The sequence below is a fragment of the Hippoglossus hippoglossus genome, chromosome 12, assembly GCF_009819705.1.
Source record: "Hippoglossus hippoglossus isolate fHipHip1 chromosome 12, fHipHip1.pri, whole genome shotgun sequence".
Taxonomy (NCBI): domain Eukaryota; kingdom Metazoa; phylum Chordata; class Actinopteri; order Pleuronectiformes; family Pleuronectidae; genus Hippoglossus; species Hippoglossus hippoglossus.
The window spans coordinates 21,175,605-21,196,720 of NC_047162.1; the positions used below are offsets into that span (position 1 = coordinate 21,175,605).

Genomic DNA, 21,116 nt, shown 5'->3' on the forward strand with positions numbered 1-21,116 from the left:
TTCATCTCATGTAAAATTAATAATCCGTTTCCTCCAGACCTGAACCAGCTTCGCAAATGAGTTTCTTCCTCGTCATCTTTTTGTTTTATCTAACAACTGTGTCTGGTCCGTGGCGCCCGTCAGGCTGGCAGGAAGCAGATGGAGTCTGACGTGTGAACACAGAGGAAGGAGACGAGCTGTCACTTCGTTTATTCTGCTGCTTTGTCCTCGACTAACAACCAGCTCCACACAGGCCTCATTCATCTGCCTCATCAGCCCAGAGACAAACAGCACAGCTCATCAGTCTCCACACAGAACAGAGAACTGAAGAACTTAAGAGCAGCTGAGGCAGGAGACCACAGTTAAACTCAGATGCATAAATGAACCAATCGCTCAGCACGTTTGCTTTTGTATCAAAACTTTATTTATCAAAAAAAGAATCAACAGTTGAAATAACATTTCTATAAAAAAGGATCATGGGACTGTTCTACAGTGCATTACAAAACCAGCAATTGTATACAACAGTGTGGATAGAAACTTCGCTCGACTTCATCTGAGATACATTGCAGTGCTCATCTTCCTCACCACCATCATCATCGTCTTTTTTATCCCCTTCACTCACACGAACAAAATGTACTCTAAAATATTGCAGTCACTTAGCTAATTTGGTTATAATCACTCTCGAATTTGGACTTCTTTTTCTTCAAAGAATAAGGTCAAAGTGTTTTTATTCTGAGCTGTCCGTCCATCCGTCGGCTCCTCAGTCAAACAATGGCAATCTGAAAGTGAAGTTATTGTCTGTATGAGATAAGAGCCATTTTAATTTGGCCCTTTTCACCCCGATGAGATGAAGTCCTAATCTTTTTTAAATTTTTTGTGTCAGCCTGGAACTGTCTGCTCTGGAGCCGACAGAGTCGATTTCACAGGACACGTTCAAAGTCAGCACATCCCCGATCAACTTCAATTCCCTTACTCTTTTTGACCGTGTAATTTGTCCCTTTTTTGATCGTCAGAGGTTCCCACACAGTGGTGAAGTGCCTAAAGAAGGAACTTAATGAAATAGCGTTTCCCTTTAAATTGCAGGAGCTGAGTCTACACAGTTTCCACCTAATCAGGTGTGGTTCCTGTTTCTGAGTTTCCCACAGTCGCCACACGGCAAGTTCAAGCCTTTTTAAGGACCATCCTGGTATTTCTGCAGGTTTAAGTCCATTTACTAAAAATCATATTTCCTTGAATGTCCAGTAGAGCAATTCACAAAATGTGTAGTGATATCCCAACTTCAAGGAAGTCATTTAACTGAACCTTTTGACCAAAGGTTTGTTGTCATCGTGTGGCAAGCAGCTGAGAGCAGCAGTTATTAAAACAAACTCTTAATGGTGGTGCATTCAAGGAGGCTCTGATAGCTTAGCTCTCACTAAACATTAAAACCCCAAGTCTTAACCCTAACCCTGGTCCAGAGATAAGTATCAATACATATACAGACTGAACTGAAGAGTCTGAAGGTCTGAACCCAACAAGGTGTGATCATCAATTGGATCTTATGAATCCTCAACATGAAGCGTGTTCAAGTTTCAGCAGACCTTTTTTCCGATGTCGGATAACCCCTGAATGCACCACAACAGTTTGCAAACAAGCTGCTTCTCTCAATCACCTTAAATATGACAAATGATATCAGGCTCCGCCCTTTTGATACAGATACCGCTATAAAAGAAAAGCTGCATAGGTGAGGTCAATCTACAGAGTTAACAAACCCTAACAAACAGAAAGTGGTGGCGACTGTGTCCTCAGACAGACCCAATATGCTGGCGAACCATTTATATGTGAATTTATCATTTTCATAAAGAAATATAAATAATTTTCCCACAACATTATAAAAAATACTGAAACCGTTTAAGGCAATAAACTGAAAGAAAAAGAAATGTCTTAATTTTGTTCTTCGCTAAACTAAATTTACATCTGCAGAAATATCATCGCATGGTTATAAATAAAAGTTTTAAAGAGCACTCAAATTAAGTAATAATAATAATGATAATATATTAAATTTGATTATAAAAAGTTACTACTACCCTATTCATACTGTACATTGTAAAAAAGCAGTTCTCTGTAATGTAGTTCTGCTGCAGCAATGCTTTTTTCCACAGTAAAATACATACAATAAAATGCAGAGCCGACAGTGGAAGGGTCAAAAACATGAGACTGCGATGAAAAGAAACTTTGTATGTAGACAGATATGAGACGTTTGGTTCTGAATCAGTGTGAAAGGTTGAACTGTCAAAAAAGAAAAACTTTCTTAAAGTTCCCCTTATTCTGCTTTCCTAAATGTTCACATTTTGGGTTCATGGTTGACGAATTGACACAGAATAATTTGGATTTAATTTGAAGTGAATGATTAAGATTTACTGGACCTTTCCAAATAAACCTATTTTTTTTGTTTTTACATTAACTCCCTTAACTTGATTTCTTTCTATGAAAATCAACTTGTAAATGACAGAGCTCATCCACCAATTACTATCTGTGACACAGATAAGACCTCCGCCTAAAGAAGAAGAAAGAAGTCTGAAGTTCTCTTCGTGTTGGTTTTAAATTAAGAAGAAAACAATGCTTTTTTTAAATAACATAACTTGTACTCGGATCAACTGAAAGTTTTATTTAGTTTAGAAACCGAGAACTTTTCCTTCCATTTCAAAAAAGAAATGATGTCAAAATGAATACTTCTTTTTTCTAAACAAACAATTTCCAACTTTCACTAGTAATAACTCACTGATCTGCCTCCTTCTGACTTATTTAAAACAACACTGTAACAGTTACTGATGAACAGCGCCCCCTGCAGCCACACAGGATTAACGCTGTTGGTCTCTGTGTTTTCATGTAAAAACAAAGTGAATCAATGTGTTGACTCTGACTGTGTCGTCCCACTGGATATTACCCATGATCCTCTGCTTCTTGAACCAGAAGAGCTGCTGCTGTAACAAATCCACCAAACTCTGAATTCTTCATATTTCAAAGTTTCCTGCTGAATATTGGAGATAAACTCTGGTTTTTAATAGTCTTTTTAACTGATCTCAGTTCAGCTTCACTCTTCAACTGGAGCTGATGGTGACAGTTGAAGCTGTGACTCTTTTCTTCTCACAGGAGATCGAACCCACTCACCAGAGTTACATTGAGTAAGAACAGATGCTTTGGGTAAGGAGTGGGAATTAATGTGATGATCTAAGTAATTTAGAAGCTGTTTAAAGTTAAAAAAGATGCATTGTGTTGTTTTAATATTATTTTGACACATTTCTATTAAATCATCAACATCAGGAGAAGTGAGATGAATTCTCTCAAGTAACAGAAACCTTTTGCCATCCTTTACGTTAACTGGGAGACTTGTTAGGACGGATATGTTTTTGTCGTGGGGGGATTTCGCTGCTGAGATGTTTTGAGAGACACGCAGGCTGTTTTCTGTGATACTTTGGCAACAGGACGAACCCCCGTCATCAAGCATCTGATGTGTCTCTGTTTCCAGGCAGCAACTCAAACGTTGCATCTGCGCTGCTGAAGTGACAGAACCGCTTTTCTTTAAAGTCTCACAGTTCAAAAGGGAAACGGTGCTTTCGGGAAAAGCCCTCAGCTGCGTCGACCGTCTCATCTGTTCCCTTTGTAATGGCCGTGCAGGAAGAACAAATTAACATAACACAGAGCATTCTAACATTTAACAAAGACTTCTTATAAACTGACTAAAAACAGAAGAAAAATAATTCAGTGGTGAAAAGTAAAGGCACGTGGACTTTCATTTAGCTGGCAACAAAAGCTCAAAAGGGTAAACAGGTCATGATAATTGACACATCTGACGCGCAGGATGTTGGCACTGAAAGTATATATATATGCGTATGTGTGTACATTTTAATAACATCTGTCTTGATGAATGATGTGGAACTGGGATCGCAAACTGAGATCATCAGGATCTTAACATGACCTGATTTTCTAGCAGCTGTATGGAAATGCCGTCAACTTACAAGACTTAATCAGCCATTTAAATGTGACTACACTGCTTAAAGGCTTTAAGACATGGTCAGTTCTCTCTCGTGTAAACACCAAACCCATAGGATCATACCAGTGGTTTCCCCTCTTTTAGCTCAATTATATGAATCAAACTTTCCAGCCCTGCTGATTGTTTTCAAGGTCCTGTTTCACTTTTATGAATTGATTCCCTTTCCTTCCAGGCAGCCTGTGGTTTCAGGTTATTTCTTTATTGCAGAGACTTGGAAGTAGAGGACCCAACTGAAGCCAGTGCGCATATAACTTTCATTTCAATGTGGATTAGGGCAGTCACTTTTCATGGGAAACTTGAACATTCATTCGAGCATGGGCTGAAAAGTTAATATTCAAACAGTGCATAATCTCTGCAAATTCAAAATATTCTGTCTAAAAGCACATATGGCCATCTGATGTATAAATTTGAACTAATTGCATGACATGAAATATTTATTCGAACTAGATTTTTGGAAAAAGGGACAGACAGCCCTAATGTGGTTAGAAAGTATGTTTGAGTTTTAACAGCTGACACAGACCTGAGACCCTCAAACAATCAAACAGAACCTGAGTGGATTGTGAAGAATACATATACATATTTGATATCCTTCACAGTCAACATGTACAATATAGTGAAACCAACAGCATTGTGGGTCCAGCATCTCAGTAAAACTCAAGGATTCCTAACGACGGTACAAGTTAAATACCTGAGACTCCAGAACTGAAGAAGCCTCTTGGATGAGAAGTGAAATGTCTTCAAGAAACTCAACCAAGTCCAGTTCACCTGTTTTTAGCACTTGGGTATTCATGTACCATTGCGTCAACATTAAGGAAATCAGGACTAATTGGTAATGATTATGCTCCAGTCTGTGCCAAAAGTGCTAATTGTTAGCTTCTCTGTCTCTTAGTATTTTTGCATGGAGGGTTAGCCGAGAGCTTTACCTATCATTGCATTTACAAGACCGGGCCTGATCTCACACCCAGTGTTCCAACTGCAATACAAGTGTTTTGCTAGTTCCAGACTGACACAGCTGCTTCTAGATTAACATTCTATGCAGCTCATCTTGGTTTTTTGAAACCAGAAATAATCATATTAAGAGGAGCGGGGGGGTGGGGGGGTGGAGCCTGACTTGATGGCAAGTTAGGTACTATCTGTCAATCACACTGTGGTATCCCCCCCCCCCCATACATCCGGTGCTTTATGGTCTGTTTGACTCTAAATTATCATAATTCACTAAATGAACATCAGCTGTTTGAAGAAGACTTGAAACTAGAGACTGAGACATAAACTCCTGAATGTTTACTGACGTTATAAAGTGAGAAGTCACTTTCTATAGACTTCTATAGAAACTACCAGTGGAGTCGCCCCCTGCTGGTCACTACACAGAAAACAGGTTTTGAGTGCTTCCGCATAAGCTTCCCTCTCGGGACCTGGAGTCTACGATATTTTTCACAATGTAGTTGTGACGGATAAGATCAATCAGGAAGAGAAACCCGGTGACTGCTTTCTATTTGCAATCAGTGGAGTCTCAATCTGCTGGTCTGTCAAGAAGAAAACATATTTTGAAAGTACAAAAGTTGCATAGTAATGTTTTTCTAGGAGTTGATTTTGTGTCGATGTCTTACACACTTGATTGAGTTTATCTGGATCTGCAGTTCGGAAGCCCCTGCACTTTAATTTTAATAACAACCACGCAAATTAATAGCTGCCTGGAAGGAAGGAAATCAATATAAGCAGTGATGGATCATTTGGAAAATATTTAGCAACACTAATATCTAATGTCATTCATGATCATTTAACTGCAACCATTCCCTACGCTCTGCATTCAGGAGGAGAACAGGAGCAACCCTGAGCAGAATTAAAGTGTTGGGCTCAGAATGTCTCTCAGAACACGCTGATGAGTTTGATCCCCGTGCCGTCCGCCTGCCTGCATTGGTTCACCTTTCAACCCTGCGCTCGTTCTGCAGAGATGTTACCTTTCCATCCACTCTGTCCATGGCACTTTTCCCTGCTGCTGTAACCGCCGAGAGTGTGAGCTTGAATCATAATATTTGAAACAGCGATATAATGAATTCCAGGCCTCGTTTCTCCGTGCCCTCACTCACACATCAAAAGCACCTCTGCAGATTCACAACCACCCTCTTCTTCTCCCTCAGGCTTATTCTTTTCATCACAGAAAGATAAATATCTGTAAATTACATTACAATGGCTGGAGAGACAGTTCAATTTAGAGCCAACTACTGGCCTGTTTTTACCCCCAGCTGACTAATCATTTGTCATTTTTACTTCCTTCTTTCTTGCACACTCCAAAAATATCCATCTTTATAAATTGTTTGGTCACATGCTTAAAAATTAGGGGGGGGAGTTCTTCTTATTTCTACTTATTCAGAACATTTTTAAACACAAGGTTTTGTATTTTGAAAAACTGATAGTTGCAGTAGTATAAAAAAAGATGTTCACCCATTTGGAAGATCACTTGAATCATCTGACAACAATTCTCTGGCTGAACAAGATATTTTTACAGGGTATTGCAGTATTTAACAAATTAATCTTCTGTTGAGGAGCTGTACAAAAAAAGACGTCTCTTGCCAACCAATCTAATCTCAGACTGATTTGTTTCCTGCTGATAAAATTCTAGTTATTTAAGAAGGTGGCTGTTTTCTACATCCATCTCCTGTCTGACCTCGTGTCACAGAGGTCAAAACTCTGCACGTTTGATTCCCTCATTCCACAATTTTAATGACTAATGTTTAAGAAGATGGAAAAAAATATTACATAACTCTTGGTTATGGTTGAATTCTAAATTAAAAATGACTGTGTGCAACTGTGGGCTGTGTTTTCATCGTTGTTCAAGCTCACAACATTTTAAAATAGTACTGTGCAGAAATGTTAAAAAAATCCTGATTTGAACAAAATTAACAGCTCTGACTTGACAACGAATGTAAAAATATACTTTGTGGAATATTTGTCATTTGTTATTGTTTATTGTTTTCTATTTTCTTATTTTCATATAAAAATGGAACCACCTGAAGTTAACTCAAAGCGAAGTTGGCAGTTTTGCAATTTCCCCCTGTGGTCAATCTGTGTCGACAGAGGTACATGTGTGATTCATCTAATGTAAAATTAATTTGGATTCATCAAACAAAGGCCCAAATACAACACACTCACTTCCAGTCAAACAAAAACTGAAACTGCACTGAAATATTAAGTGTTGTATTAGCCCTACCACCACAGCTAACCTAAACAATAACAATCATTATAATTATAATAACCTATTATATTCCTGTTGCTATAACACCTTGACAATTGACTATTTCATTAGAGTGATGCCAGATTCCCATTCAATCTTACTTGGACAGGGAATGACGCAGGTGTGGAGAGTCGTTAGTCCCATTTCTTCCAAGATCCTGATTGATTTTAAACTAAAATCAAAGTAATCTTTGTTTTTAATTATCAATTAAGACCAAACACTCACTTGTGAGGTTTCATTTTCTATCTCTTTCTCTACATGATGTATTTTGATGGCACTCAAAATCTATTTCTATGAACAACCTTGCCTCATAAAATGCTCCTTCATAGTCAAAGCAGCATGCACTTCCACACTCCAGCCAGCAGGGGGTGACCATGGACTTAATGTGACGTACACATAGTTCAACTTGGCGGAACAAGGTTTCTTAGTACCATCCCAAGCCGAACCTTCATTTGTCCACAAAGGGATGGTTTCAACCAATCAAAATCCAGATATCTTTCAAAATTTGATGTTTGGGGGTGAGACAGAGTTAAACAAGGAGCAAAAACAAAGAAAGTCACAAGAAGTTTTCCATTATGGGAATTTGACAACACAAGTCCTTGTAGGAACATGGTGTTTGTATCCGGGGTAAGGAGAGAAAAGACTTCATCAAGAACAGCAAGATCGTGGGAGTCTATAGAGGTTTTGATAAAGTCCTTATAGAGTAGATTCAGGTAGATCCTGAGCCAGATGATTCAGACAAGTACAGAAGGTTCAAATACTCTTTTAACCTCAGGATCCAGATGTGGAAGGGCTGCATGAGGGATGAATGATGGATGGTTCAATGAAATCACACTGTCCACTTCAAGAGTGGAACAACAACAACGTATGGCCAAGAAATGCCAGTAAGGATCCTCACACATGACCGCAACAGACATCCTTGGATCCAGGTCAGAAACATTTTAAGTTTGTTGAAACTTTGGTGGCTGAGGATGTGTTCGTTCTTTCATAATGTAGGTCCTGGTACTTTTAAAAAATATATATACACATCCTGTAACTGCACAAAGAGGAAGTACCCAAAAGAAAAGTGTTGAAAATACGAGTACTTCCAACAGTAACGAAAAATAAGTTAAGTATAGTCACAGTAACTGAGTTGTGCAGAACTCAGCTGAGGAGGACGCTAATAAATACCACAAAGAAGAGGAACAGGAGGGCTCGTATAAATGTATCTTCTTTTTTTGTGAAAATTCTTTCCTCCTGTTTTTTTATGTCAAGACGCTAGGCATTGGGTTTTCTAGTTTTGTGATTAAGGTCGAAGGGTCTTTCAAGGGGTTTCAGTTTGAACTCCTAAAGAAGCCCTTCAATCCTTCTCCTGTTCGGTCAGTTCATGTTGTGCTGCTGTAGAGTTTATTCTGTGTTACCTTTTGTCCAATCTCGGTCCCAAACAGCAGACACAAGCCCAGACCAGTAGAAACCAAACAAACTCAACCAAGCAGAGAGGCAGGTTCCACAGAGATCTTTTCAAACCTAGATTGGCCCATTGCTGCTAGCAAAAAGACAGCAGGTGACATCAAGGCTTGAAGAAGGGTTCCAGACTGGACTGTGACATAGGGCTGGGCCTGGCGGGGGTCAAAGGTTAGAAGGCTGAACCAGTAATAGCATTGAGCTGCTTCATCAGTCCCTCTAGACTGGCCATCTGCTCAGACAGATCGTCCTGCTCGTAAACCTGAAAGACAACAAGTAGAGGTTACATGTAAGTGTTAGAAATTCCGTCCTGAATGCCTGTGTGGTATTAGAGATTTAGAGATTTAGGGTTAGCCGACTGGGCTTTAACAGGAGGGAGTTGAGACAGGAGCTAAAACCAAGTTTTGAGACAGAGGCTGAAAAGAGGAGCTACAGCAATGGACAGTCTGAGTACAGCGATGTGTTTTCTGAACATTAGAGCATGTAAACATTTTACAATAATAACCCTAATTAACATTATCAACCTGAATATGAACAGAATGTCTCCTTTAATAATTCAAACCATTCAACGAGGAAGCATCAGGGAAGATGCTGTTCCCCTAAAGCGTCTTTAGGTCTTACAGGTGGAAGAGGTGGAAGAGTGAGACACAGTGATATTGTGCATGTTTACAAAATGCTGGAGCTGTAGTTACAAAGGACAGGACACAGTCGCAATGTGAACGGCTGCACTTTAATCCTGCAGATACTCTGTGATCACTGTGTAATGGTGTGTTTGGTTCAGCTATACAAACTGTCACCTCTGAGTGGACCGGCTTAAGTGCCTCCATCTGTGGTGTGTGTGTGTGTGTGTGTGTGTGTGTGTGTGTGTGTGTGTGTGTGTGTGTGTGTGTGTGTGTGTGTGTGTGTGTGTGCGCGCGTCAGACAGTCCAACAGTCAAGTACCCATCTCTTCCATATACACGCTGTGTGTTATATTGAGCGTGGCTTTCGTGCAGATTTTGTCCTTGCAGTAAAAAAAAATTCAATATTCTGCTCAGGGCTGTGGAAAACCGATAACGGCAAACATATTTCTCACACACCAAAGGTCTGTATTAATGCACAAACCTTCCATTATAATACATTGATCCTGCATAAATATGAGCTCTACGGAGAAGAGTCACTGCCATGAAGTGCAGCTACTGTAAAAGTGTTCCTAAAATTAAGTTCTTGGAAATTAATGTTAAAACTATATGGTTCTACTGTTTGTCTTGTATTTAGGGACATTTGTATTTACAGGACTTGTTTATAGACTGTGTTTCAACCCAACAACCTCCGTTTCAACCCTGATAGAGTTGAGCTGATAAAGCTGTCTGGTCCAGTTGAAGCTTTTAACCTGACCACACAGTCATGTTGGGTCAGTGTTCGACTGGTTTCTGCCTTAGGACAACGTCACTCTCCCTCCAGTCATATATAGATTTGTATATCGCCTTCATTTAACTCATCAGTGAGGCTCGATAACAACGGGACTCAGACAGTTAAACATTCGTGATCAACCAGCAGCAGCCAGTTCACCAGCAAAAAGCCAACACACACCGACTGCTTTTTCTAGTCCTAAATGTGTAAAACATAAGGTAATTGGGTCATGTAATCAGGAATAATTTAGTGATGTTGAAGATGCTGCACAGTATCAGTGCTATAAACTGTGAGTACAAGCCAACATGCTGGCGTGCACATTTCATACGAGTACAGGTGATAAAATATATATATATATATATATATATATATATATATATATATATATATATATATATATATATGAGTTGATTAACAGACTCAAACATTAAATTATAAGGTCCTTAACTGGGACAACATAAAGTCCAAATACTTTGACTCTGCATAGTTTTAAACCCATGTGGTTCTTTAACCGATGACAAATCAATGATTCTGGACAAACAGCAGCGGTTAACTTGTCCTTTATCTGTCTGTCACACACACAGTGATCTCTTGACCTTTTACTTTCACTCTGAATGAGACCATAAAAACTCCAGGAGTCACACACTACCTGGTATTTTCCACTTTCCATGGACAAAAAGGCTTCTGTAAAAATCATAAAAGTGTAAAAGTGTAACCTCACACAACGTCTGACCTCATCTCATTTGTTGACCTGTGACAGGAGAGTTTCACTGAGCCTGTAAAAGCTTCATCGATGGGATAAAACGCCTGTTGATGTTTGTGCTCAGGTACCTGTCGTCCTGCTGACCTGATTCACACGCCACTGTAATCAGACAGTGATTCAACACAACACAGCACAAGTTTCACACCGATGCATATTCATTAAAAAAAATCTGTTTCCATGTCGCAACATTCTCAAAAATGTCACCGTTGAACAGCAACAGTGTTAAACTGTTAAATGTCATGGTTGTATTACCTCGGCCGAGAACTTTAAGTTTTCACCCGTTTCACCTTGTTTCTCAGCAGGATGACGCAAAAACTATTGATCAGATTCCCACAGAATTTAGTGGAAAGTTGGGACACGAGTCTAAACAGAAAATTATGTTGTGGATAAGGACAAAGGGGCAGATTTAGGATTTCTTATCACTTTCAATACCATTGTGATTTTGTACTTTACACACACACACACACACTTGCCTGAAATACATAGAGCAAAACATGAAGATTTAAACTTGTTGGACGGTAAAGATACGAGTCTTTCACACACAAATTATTATCTGCATTCATGGCTAATGAAATGAAAACTTACTATACAAAAGACTACGAAAAAAAATATTTAAGTTGTTGGAAACCACGACCCTACTCAATGTTTTCATCTGTGTTTGTTTGTTAGTTCGCACAATTACTCAAAAAAACTCATTTCCACAACATTCTGTGGAGGGGTGGAGGACGACCAGAAACATAATCCATTTAATGTTGTTGCAGACCTGAATAAATGGGCGGATCCAGGTCTTTAGTTTCACTTTCTTTGTAGTGTTTCCCACAGAACTAACCCGAAGCCTGTGGTGGTAGTACGGTGCATGTGAAGGTCACTACCACGTATAACAGAGTCTGAGTAATAAACAAACTCAAGAGGTAAAGACAAGTTTTCACATGAAAGAAAGAACTGGATTGATGCCTCTTATGGGTAAGTGCAAAACTCCAGCTTAAATTATAGATAGATTAGATAGAACTTTATTTATCCACACGTCGTGGAAATTCACTTGACTATAAGGTCTCATCGTCTGTGCAGTCGTTAATAACTTTATGGATGATTGTGAGCACGGAACAAAAAGCTGCACACAAATATACAATACAAACATCACTGACGTTATTCCGACAATTGTGTTGATACATTATAAAACTGCACAAATTGGAATATGATCATGTTTAGAGAATTAATGGGAAAAACTGCCATTTTGGACATTAGCCTTTCTAGTTATGATTATTATTATTTATTTTTCCATGATTACAATTAATAATACAATGTTTATTATGCAGAAAAGATGTTTACATTTCACGTTAAAATTATATTTATGTTCTAAATAAAATATCCATATATTTGGTTGTGTTTGTGTTTTATTTGTAGTTATTTACAACACAATCTATGGTTAAAATGTAAAATATCAGACTTCAGTAATATTTATTAGTCTGAATTGTTTGATGATATCCTAGGAATAAGTGACCATTTTTAAAAATATATCTCAGAGCCAATGTTGGTACTTAAATGTTTACTTCCTAATGTCTGCCCCCAATCATCGCGATTAGTCAGGCTGTAATTAATACACAGCTTAACTTAGTCCCCAAAAATTGCATTTCCTCCTGTTCGAGTTCATATTTGATATTAAAAACCCTCCAGCTGTTTTATGAAATTATTGAGTCTTTAAAGGAAATTAAACTATCCATCTGTAAGTCGGTTTTGAAGATTCATATCTTAAGTAGGAACCGAGCAGCTCTGTGCTGAGAGGGAACATTTTCCATATTGCACCATCCTGCTGTGCTACTTTCAAATATGTCACCGCTCTAACAACATAATAAAAGCACTGCAGTGACTTTACTCACAGTGTGTGTGTCACAGTCTATTAACTGTGTGTGTGTGTGTGTGTGTGTGTGTGTGTGTGTGTGTGTGTGTGTGTGTGGGGCGAGGATGAGATGGATAGGCCAGGGGGCTGATGGGAAAAGACCAGATCAATTACAGAGATAGAGGAGCAGATGAAGAGAAAGACCTGCTGACCTTTATCACTCTCTCTCCTCTGAACCATCTTTCCATCTCATTTTCTCCACTCTTCCTTATCAGATCACCCTGCCCTCTTTTTTGTCTCTCCTCTCATCTTCTGTCTCCTTCACTCCTCCTTTCCTCTCCCCTCTTCATCTCCTCTCCTCTTCTTTTCTGTTATATCTCACCTTTCCTCATCCTCATTCTCTCATCCTTCTTCCCCCTGGAGCATCCCTCTCTCTTCCTGTTGCTAGGGCGACTCCCCCTGCTTGTCTACCTTTTTGTTCCACCTTTCTTTTCTCCCTTACATCTCTCCTCTCGTCGTTTCATTTCCTTTCTTCCTCTCTTTTCCTGGTCTGACCCTCCTGAAGAATTCCTCTCTTCCCGTTGCCGTGGTGACGCCTCCTCTTGTCCCATTGTCATTGAGTCACACATGAATATTTAACAACTCCTGACGTCCAGCATCCCTCCACATCATCTTCTGTCATTTATCTCATTCCTTGTCCTCTTCTGCCTTCCCTCCTCCTCCCTTCATCCATTTCTCTCCCTCCTCCTCTCTCCCTGTTTGCTTTCATTCATCAGTTCTCCAGTCTCATCTCATCCTCTTCTCCACCTTTTCTCTTTCCCATTTTCAGCCTCCACAGCTAATTTCCCGCACCCACTTCCCCTCCACCATTTTTTTCTACACCCATCCTCGCATCCTCTCTCTTCTTCCCTCCCTTTTCCATTCCTCTCCCCTCACAGTTTTTATTTGTCTTGTTTCATTGTCCTCTCTGCCCTCCTCCTCTACCTTTCTAGCTCTCCACAGGTTCTGTCACTAATGAAAAACCACCTACAAACCAGAGGAAACGGAAACAGGTGTAGAGACAAAGCTGTGCAGGTGTGTGTCTGTGTGTATGTATGTGTGTGAGTCTCTCTCAGTGTCTGTGTGTATGTATGTGTGTGAGTCTCTCTCAGTGTGTGTGTGTGTGTGTATGTATGTGTGTGAGTCTCTCTCAGTGTGTGTGTGAGTGAGTGAGTGAGTGAGTGAGTGAGTGAGTGAGTGAGTGAGTGAGTGAGTGTGTGTGTGTGTTTGTGTGAGTGTGTGTCTGTGTGTGTGAGAGAGAGTATGTTTGTGTGTGTCTGTGTGAGTCTGTGTGTGCGTGTGTTTGATCCAGAACTAAAAACTAAAATCTCAAACTCCTCTAGTTGTGTTTTTAAGTTGGATTAGAACTAGGCTCATTATTTGTCTATGGTTATTACGGTTATTTGTAATATAATAACCAGAATGAAACTAGAACACACGTCTCCAACAAGGTGTCGCAGTGATAAACATTTGTGTGGGTCATTGTAAATGTAAATCCATGGAGTTTGTTTTGTTGTGGCAAGTTATACTTTGCTTGGCTTAATGTTGGAAAATGCAAACCAGGCTGAAACCTAATGGGACAAAGTTTGATGTGGACACAGTAACGTACCTCTGGTGTAAACATTAGTCATTTTGTCTGGACTCACGTTGGCAGCTGAATCCTCGGCGGGTTTCGTTTCTCCCTCTTCGAGGAAGTCTGGCGCCGTTGGGACCGAGACAGGCAGCAGAGGCGATCGAGCCTTACCCGCCTGACCCAGAGAAGCCGTCTTCACCTGGGGCTTTGGGAGACTAGCACCTGGGCAAGACAGGAAGAGATGTCGTTTCAAAATATATTTGACAAGAAAACTATGTATTTCTGACAATCAACTCATCAATCCTTTTTCTTTTATAAATGCAGTTCTTTCACAGCAGAACTGCAGAGCAAGAATGAAATCGAACTTTCATCAAACTGGAAGGCGGAGGAAAGATTGGAAATATGATCCATCCACTGTCTACACTGCTATTCTATTCTAGAGCCAATACCAACTGACATTGGGCCAGACCCTGGACAAAATGCCAGCATATCACAGGGCCGACATTCAGAGAAACATTACCATTAACTCACACCTAAGAGAACTTTAGAGACTCTGATTAAACCTGCATGTCTTTGGGATCTGAGCCGGAGAACCTGGAGAGAACCTACACAAACACAGGGAGAACATCTCTACACAGAGGTCTTAGCCAACCATCAGCTTCATCACCACCTTGCTGTGGGGCGACAGCTAACCACTCAATGAGATTCCAGAGCTTTTGGTGATGAGGGCCGACGCCGATGTGAAATATCTGCTTAGGTTTCTCTCTTTGGTTCCTATAGCAAATGGGATTTAGAAATTGGCAACAGGCTGGAGGGAACAGGGGGAATATAAAGTATACCCACAGTGTCTCAGACAATATCATGTGACATATCCTGTCTTTCCATACATAGTTCACAATGCGTCTTTCTTTTCATCTTTTCAGCTACTAAACTGGAATGCAGGTAGAGCGCATACCTCCACCAAGGTCAAACAATCCAAAATATGTCTGTACACGCTTATGGGAGGTAGTCTGATCAAATTTGTCTGGTATATTACATCAATATCTAAGCTTTATTTCTTGAAACATTAACACTAATGTTGAAAAATGTCCCATTTTGCAACCTTGACTGGATACACAGCAATTTTACTGCATTTTCCCCCATTTTTTTTACAGGCCCCAATCCCCACAACCAATCAGCAAACAGACACAGGTGAAAACTGTTTATGATTTGGCGCTATACAATAAAATTGTTTTCCATTTTCCATTAAGGATGCATTGTCTTCTACAGAGCAAGTGAAACTGAAAGAAAAACAACATGGAGGATGAAACTTTAGAGACATAAGAGGGATGTCTATTTTGATTTCCTGAGCAGCACCTGAGGCTTCATGAACTACATTTTTCAATTCCTGATCAATAATCTTCATGGTCCTCCCTGAGAGACAACACACCTGGAACAGTTCTGAGAGAAGACAGTTACACCAGAGAATTATGTTCGCCCTAGATTTTTTTCTTAAGGTCTAGAAAGAGGTTGTTGTCAGGTATGTTGGATAGATAGATAGATAGATAGATAGATAGATAGATAGAAGGATAGATAGATAGAAGGATAGATAGATATATAGATAGATAGAAGGATAGATAGAGAGAGAGAGAGAGAGAGAGAGAGAGAGAGAGAGAGAGAGAGAGAGAGAGAGAGATAGATAGAGAGAAGGATAGATAGATAGATAGATAGATAGATAGATAGATATATAGATAGATAGAAGGATAGATAGAGAGAGAGAGAGAGAGAGAGAGAGAGAGAGAGAGAGAGATAGATAGATAGAGAGAAGGATAGATAGATAGATAGATAGATAGAGAGAGAGAGAGAGAGAGAGAGAGAGAGAGAGAGACAGAGAGAGAGATAGATAGAGAGAGAGATAGATAGAGAGAAGGATAGAGAGAGAGAGAGAGAGAGAGAGAGAGAGAGAGAGAGAGAGAGAGAGAGAGAGAGAGAGAAGGATAGATAGATAGATAGATAGAGAGAGAGAGAGAGAGAGAGAGAGAGAGAGAGAGAGAGAGAGAGAGAGCGATAGAGAGAGCGATAGAGAGACAGAGAGAGAGATAGAGAGAAGGATAGATAGATAGATAGAAGGATAGATAGATAGATAGATAGAAGGATAGAGAGAGAGAGAGAGAGAGATAGAGAGAGAGAGAGAGAGAGAGAGAGAGAGAGAGAGCGATAGAGAGAGCGATAGAGAGACAGAGAGAGAGATAGAGAGAAGGATAGATAGATAGATAGAAGGATAGATAGATAGATAGATAGAAGGATAGAGAGAGAGAGAGAGAGAGAGAGAGAGAGATAGAGAGAGAGAGAGAGAGCGATAGAGAGAGCGATAGAGAGAGAGAGAGAGAGATAGAGAGAAGGATAGATAGATAGATAGAAGGATAGATAGATAGAGAGAGAGAGAGAGAGAGAGAGAGAGAGAGAGAGAGAGAGAGATAGATAGAGAGAAGGATAGATAGAAGGATAGATATATAGAGAGAGAGAGAGAGAGAGAGAGAGAGAGAGAGAGAGAGCGATAGAGAGAGAGAGATAGAGAGAGCGATAGAGAGAGCAATAGAGAGAGAGAGAGAGAGAGAGAGAGAGAGAGAGAGAGAGAGAGAGAGAGAGAAGGACAGATAGAAGGATAGAGAGAGAGAGAGAGAGAGAGAGAGAGAGAGAGAGAGCGATAGAGAGAGAGAGATAGAGAGAGCGATAGAGAGATAGACAGATATAAGGTTCTTTCCTGTTTCAATTTGTTACATAAAACATTGGTGAAATTTGCTGTAAGATTTTCAAAAATGTACTTTCAATCAATCAATTAAAAAAATGTAGGCTTTTTGCCCTGATAATCCCAAGAACTCATTGCAGGTTGTATTTTTTCAACCATAGAGTGTAAATGAAGGCTGGTGTCTGGCTGCAGTATAGGTCATAAACCCTCCATGTTAGCAAATGGGACATGGACCAAACTAATTGTGGAGGTGAGGGGGCTGGGAGAGCACCCTCACCTGCTATAGAGGATCAATCAGCACAGGTGAGAGCTGTTAGCTGATTGGTCCTCATGCTTAAAAGGCAGCGTCGGCGCTGCCTCAGGGCAGACACTGGAGAGACGAACCCAGAGACTCAGACACTGGAGAGACGCAGACACTGGAGAGACGCCCGGACTGAGCTGCAAAGCCAGTCTGCTTTAAGTTTGGAGTTTGAATTTATGTTTATGGATTAAATAAAGAATGTTAAAAAGGAACACTTCCGTCTCTGGCTGTATGTGGGAGAGCCCCGTGGCAAGGTCCATTGCCACACTAATATAACCAAAGTAGACGTTAAATAAATGTTTGTCAAAGATGGCTTCTGTCATTTCAGGTCGTTCTTATCACACTGATGTTTGTTCAAGTGTTTCTGATCAGTTTGGCTGAGACGTCATGATTGACAGCTATCAGGGACCTCAATGCCAAGGCTCCACACAATGATCAATACTGTCCAAACTCTACTTCCAAAGATGGCAGCACCGTTGTCTGAGATGTTTTAGCTAGATTTTTGTACAAGGTGTGAACAGTTGAGGGGGGGCGCATCATTCATTTTTATTTACAGATTATTGTTTTGAACATAAGGAAAGTTACATTGCATTTACTGTCAGATGATTGCTACGCATGCTAAAATTCTAAATATAGCTTGATAAGATGCATACATTTTAACACTGAGGCCCTCGTAACAGACAATAATCATTTCCTTTTCTGTTTTTGTTCTGTCAACCAATAGCAAATAGTCTTACTGTCTGTTTGACCTTTCAGAGAACAGCGCACCAGAGAGCAGAAAATTGAATAACATTATCATTGCAGCACCTTCCAGGTTCATAAAACCATGTTCTGCTGGAGTGTTAACTGCTCTACAGGGCAAAGCAGCCGGGTCTATAACCTTGTGAGGCAGCTGGACCTCTTGCAAGGGAGAATCCAGCTTTTCAGACACTAGGCTAATTGCTCGTGGCTAAAGCAGGGATACACACTGCAACCATTTAGTTGAGTGTATACAAGGATATTTTATTAATAGTGTAACTTTTTATTAATATCATCACATAAAACACCAGCAGTGAGCGACAATTTGTGTGTGTGTGTTTCTTTGTGTCTTTGTGATAGAGTAACACAACGCTAGTCATCATAACAACACAGGGTTAGGGACCATTCTGAGCATGATGTCTATTGTCTATAGTACCTGTGTTGGCTACGGTCCATACTCACTCCTCTCATCTCAACTCTGTATCTCGAAGTGGAGTTTACACTCATACAGGCCCCGAGCCCCGCCCACACCCACAGATCAACACAACAGTGAAGCAGAGATGAGCCCATCTGCAAAATGATTCGTACCGCTAATCAGAGCAGGAGCACTTGTTGGTTTGTACTGTGCTGAGTGTCCTCCCTCCACACCCCCCGCTGGCCTGCACTTACTTTACAAATAACACCAACTCTCATCACAAGGCACATCCAGGATCACTGCTGCGGCCACATCGTGGATCGTGATGTTGGATCGTAGATTGTGATCGTGGAGCATTAATCACAATCTACGATCTTCATGACTGTGGATCATGAAGCAGAAATCCTGATGGTGGATCGTGATCGTGTTGGTAAAAGAGCTAGAAGGCCCAAATACAAGGGTTGGCCTTCAGAGGTGCCTCAGGGGGATGTGCTCTAAAGGGAAGGAGAGGCTTTAAAGAGGAAGTTCCTTGTTTACTTGTTTTGTTGTGCTGTATAGCAGTAATGAGCTGACCACATACCTTAATATGGCCACATGTTTATATTTTTTTATTTGGTGTTAATATTTTAAAAAGCACAATTTAACTTTAGTTTTTACTCAGCACTTCACTTTGGGACTTTAAAATGAAACATTTCTTTATTTTGTAAATTGTTTATCACAAAAAAAATGTATCAGTAAGACAATTAAGATGGGAAAAAATATGAATGTGTTGCGTTGCATGTCATTGTAAGTGGTGCACCTAAATTTTGTGCTGGTGCTCCTAAAGTTTTCATTAAGGAGCAACAGTGCTTCTAGTGGAAAAGCTTAGTCTCGAGCTCTGGGTTATAGCAAAGTGCTTTGGACCAATTACGGTCCTATGAGGGAGGCGGCTACATATCAGTCGTAAATAAGCCACCATGACTTCATCAATTGGTTTGTGAGCTGCCGCTTTGAAGCCTCAGTTTGACATTTTGTCCGGCGCCATCTCAGTTTTTTAAAACCAGAAGTGACACACATTGGACGGTACCAGCTGTCAATCACACTGTTGTATCCACCCCCCCAACACATCCGGTGCTTTATGGTCTGTTTGACTCTAAATGATCATAATTCACTAAATGAACATCAGCTGTTTGAAGAAGACTTGAAACTAGAGACTGAGACATAAACTCCTGAATGTTTACTGACGTTATAAAGTGAGAAGTAGAGTCACTTTCTATAGACTTCTATAGAAACTACCAGTGGAGTTGCTCCCTGCTGGTCATTCCAGTGATAAGTGCGTGTACGTTAACAATGGCAGCTCCTACAAAGGGTTCGAATTGTTGGGATTTTCTTCATATAAAAGGAAAGCAAAATATAGCACAGAAGAAAATGGTGTTTTCACTCTTCTCCCGACTAAACTCCTCAACAGTGATCGATGTTTCATACAATCAACAGCAATGCATCTTTTGAATATTTTTCCAAACACTTTCCAATAAAGACTTCCCAGATACCTGTAACAAACCATCTGCTCTGTCACGTTAGTCTGCAGACAACTATCAGAAAGCTATGACACACATACTCTCACTTGAATGACCTGTGTAAGTCGTGAGTTTAACTATTTTCCATTTGTCGAAACTTTCAGCTGTGTGAAACATTACCACCTTACAAGGACACAAGAGTAACGCAAGACTTAGTCAGTATCTCTCAGTCGCAGTGTTTTACTTTCACACTGACCTTGTGTGGCGCTGAATGTCTGTATTCTGTAAATGTGCTGACACCGCTGCCAGCTTCATTTCTAAAATGAAGCCGAACCAAATGTGTTGGTATGACTTCTGAGCACGCTGCTGTCGGACTGAATCTAAACTGAACACGCTCCAGAAAAACACAATGAGCTGCAGCAGCACAGAGCTGAAGAAAAGGTTACACATACACACTGGAAGAAGCCATAAAAGAGAGTTTCACGGTGCCTGGCTCACCCTCGGGGGATTTGTCAGAGAGAAGGGTGAGGTGAGGTGGGGGTGTACTGGCGGTTCGTCTGCTCAGAGAGGTAGATATATTTACCAGACAAGCTGGAATGGAGGTGTGAAACACCCGCCGGGGTTCACATCAGCAGTGTCTGTCTGTTTCTGGGTCAAAGGCAAAGACGGGGAGATTTACAGCGATGGGAGGTGAAGATGGAGGGGGCGGGGTTATTGATCCCGAGTACAGCTTGAGATAAAAACAGTTTGAAATCAAGTCTTTGAGGAAACGTCGAGTCTCCAGAGGGAGGCAGCCGACATTCTCATGTTTTCAACAGCGGAGTAGTGTTTCTGCTTTTTCCTTTATGTGTGTCTGCAGTCCACCTGTCTGCCTGACTAATGAGGGAGCAGCAGACAGGTCAAGTGATTCATATGTTCATGCTCACAGAAGAAAATTCTCTAACACTCTAAACATAAGCCATGAAATATGTTGGTCCCTTCACTTGGAGCCATTTCCCTTCATTTGAAATGTATGGAGAAAAATTTCTGCAAAGAAATATTAAAAAGGAATAAAGGTACTGTCTGATAATCTTGCTTTACCATTTCATTATTTTTGATTGACTCAAATTAAGTTGATTTTATATTTCATAATATTAAAATTATTATAT

General features: G+C 40.3%; 1 protein-coding gene across 1 annotated transcript in view; it reads right to left on the reverse strand.

The window, feature by feature from the left end:
• Nucleotides 1-8,515: 8,515 nt before the first annotated feature.
• Nucleotides 8,516-21,116, reverse strand: part of LOC117772217 (netrin receptor DCC-like) — a gene marked incomplete at its 5' end in the record, with an annotated part of 63,301 nt that continues 50,700 nt past the window's right edge. Inside the window, 2 exon segments of the mRNA XM_034603189.1 lie at nucleotides 8,516-8,949; nucleotides 14,364-14,512. Of these exon segments, the coding sequence (XP_034459080.1) occupies nucleotides 8,860-8,949; nucleotides 14,364-14,512 (239 nt within the window).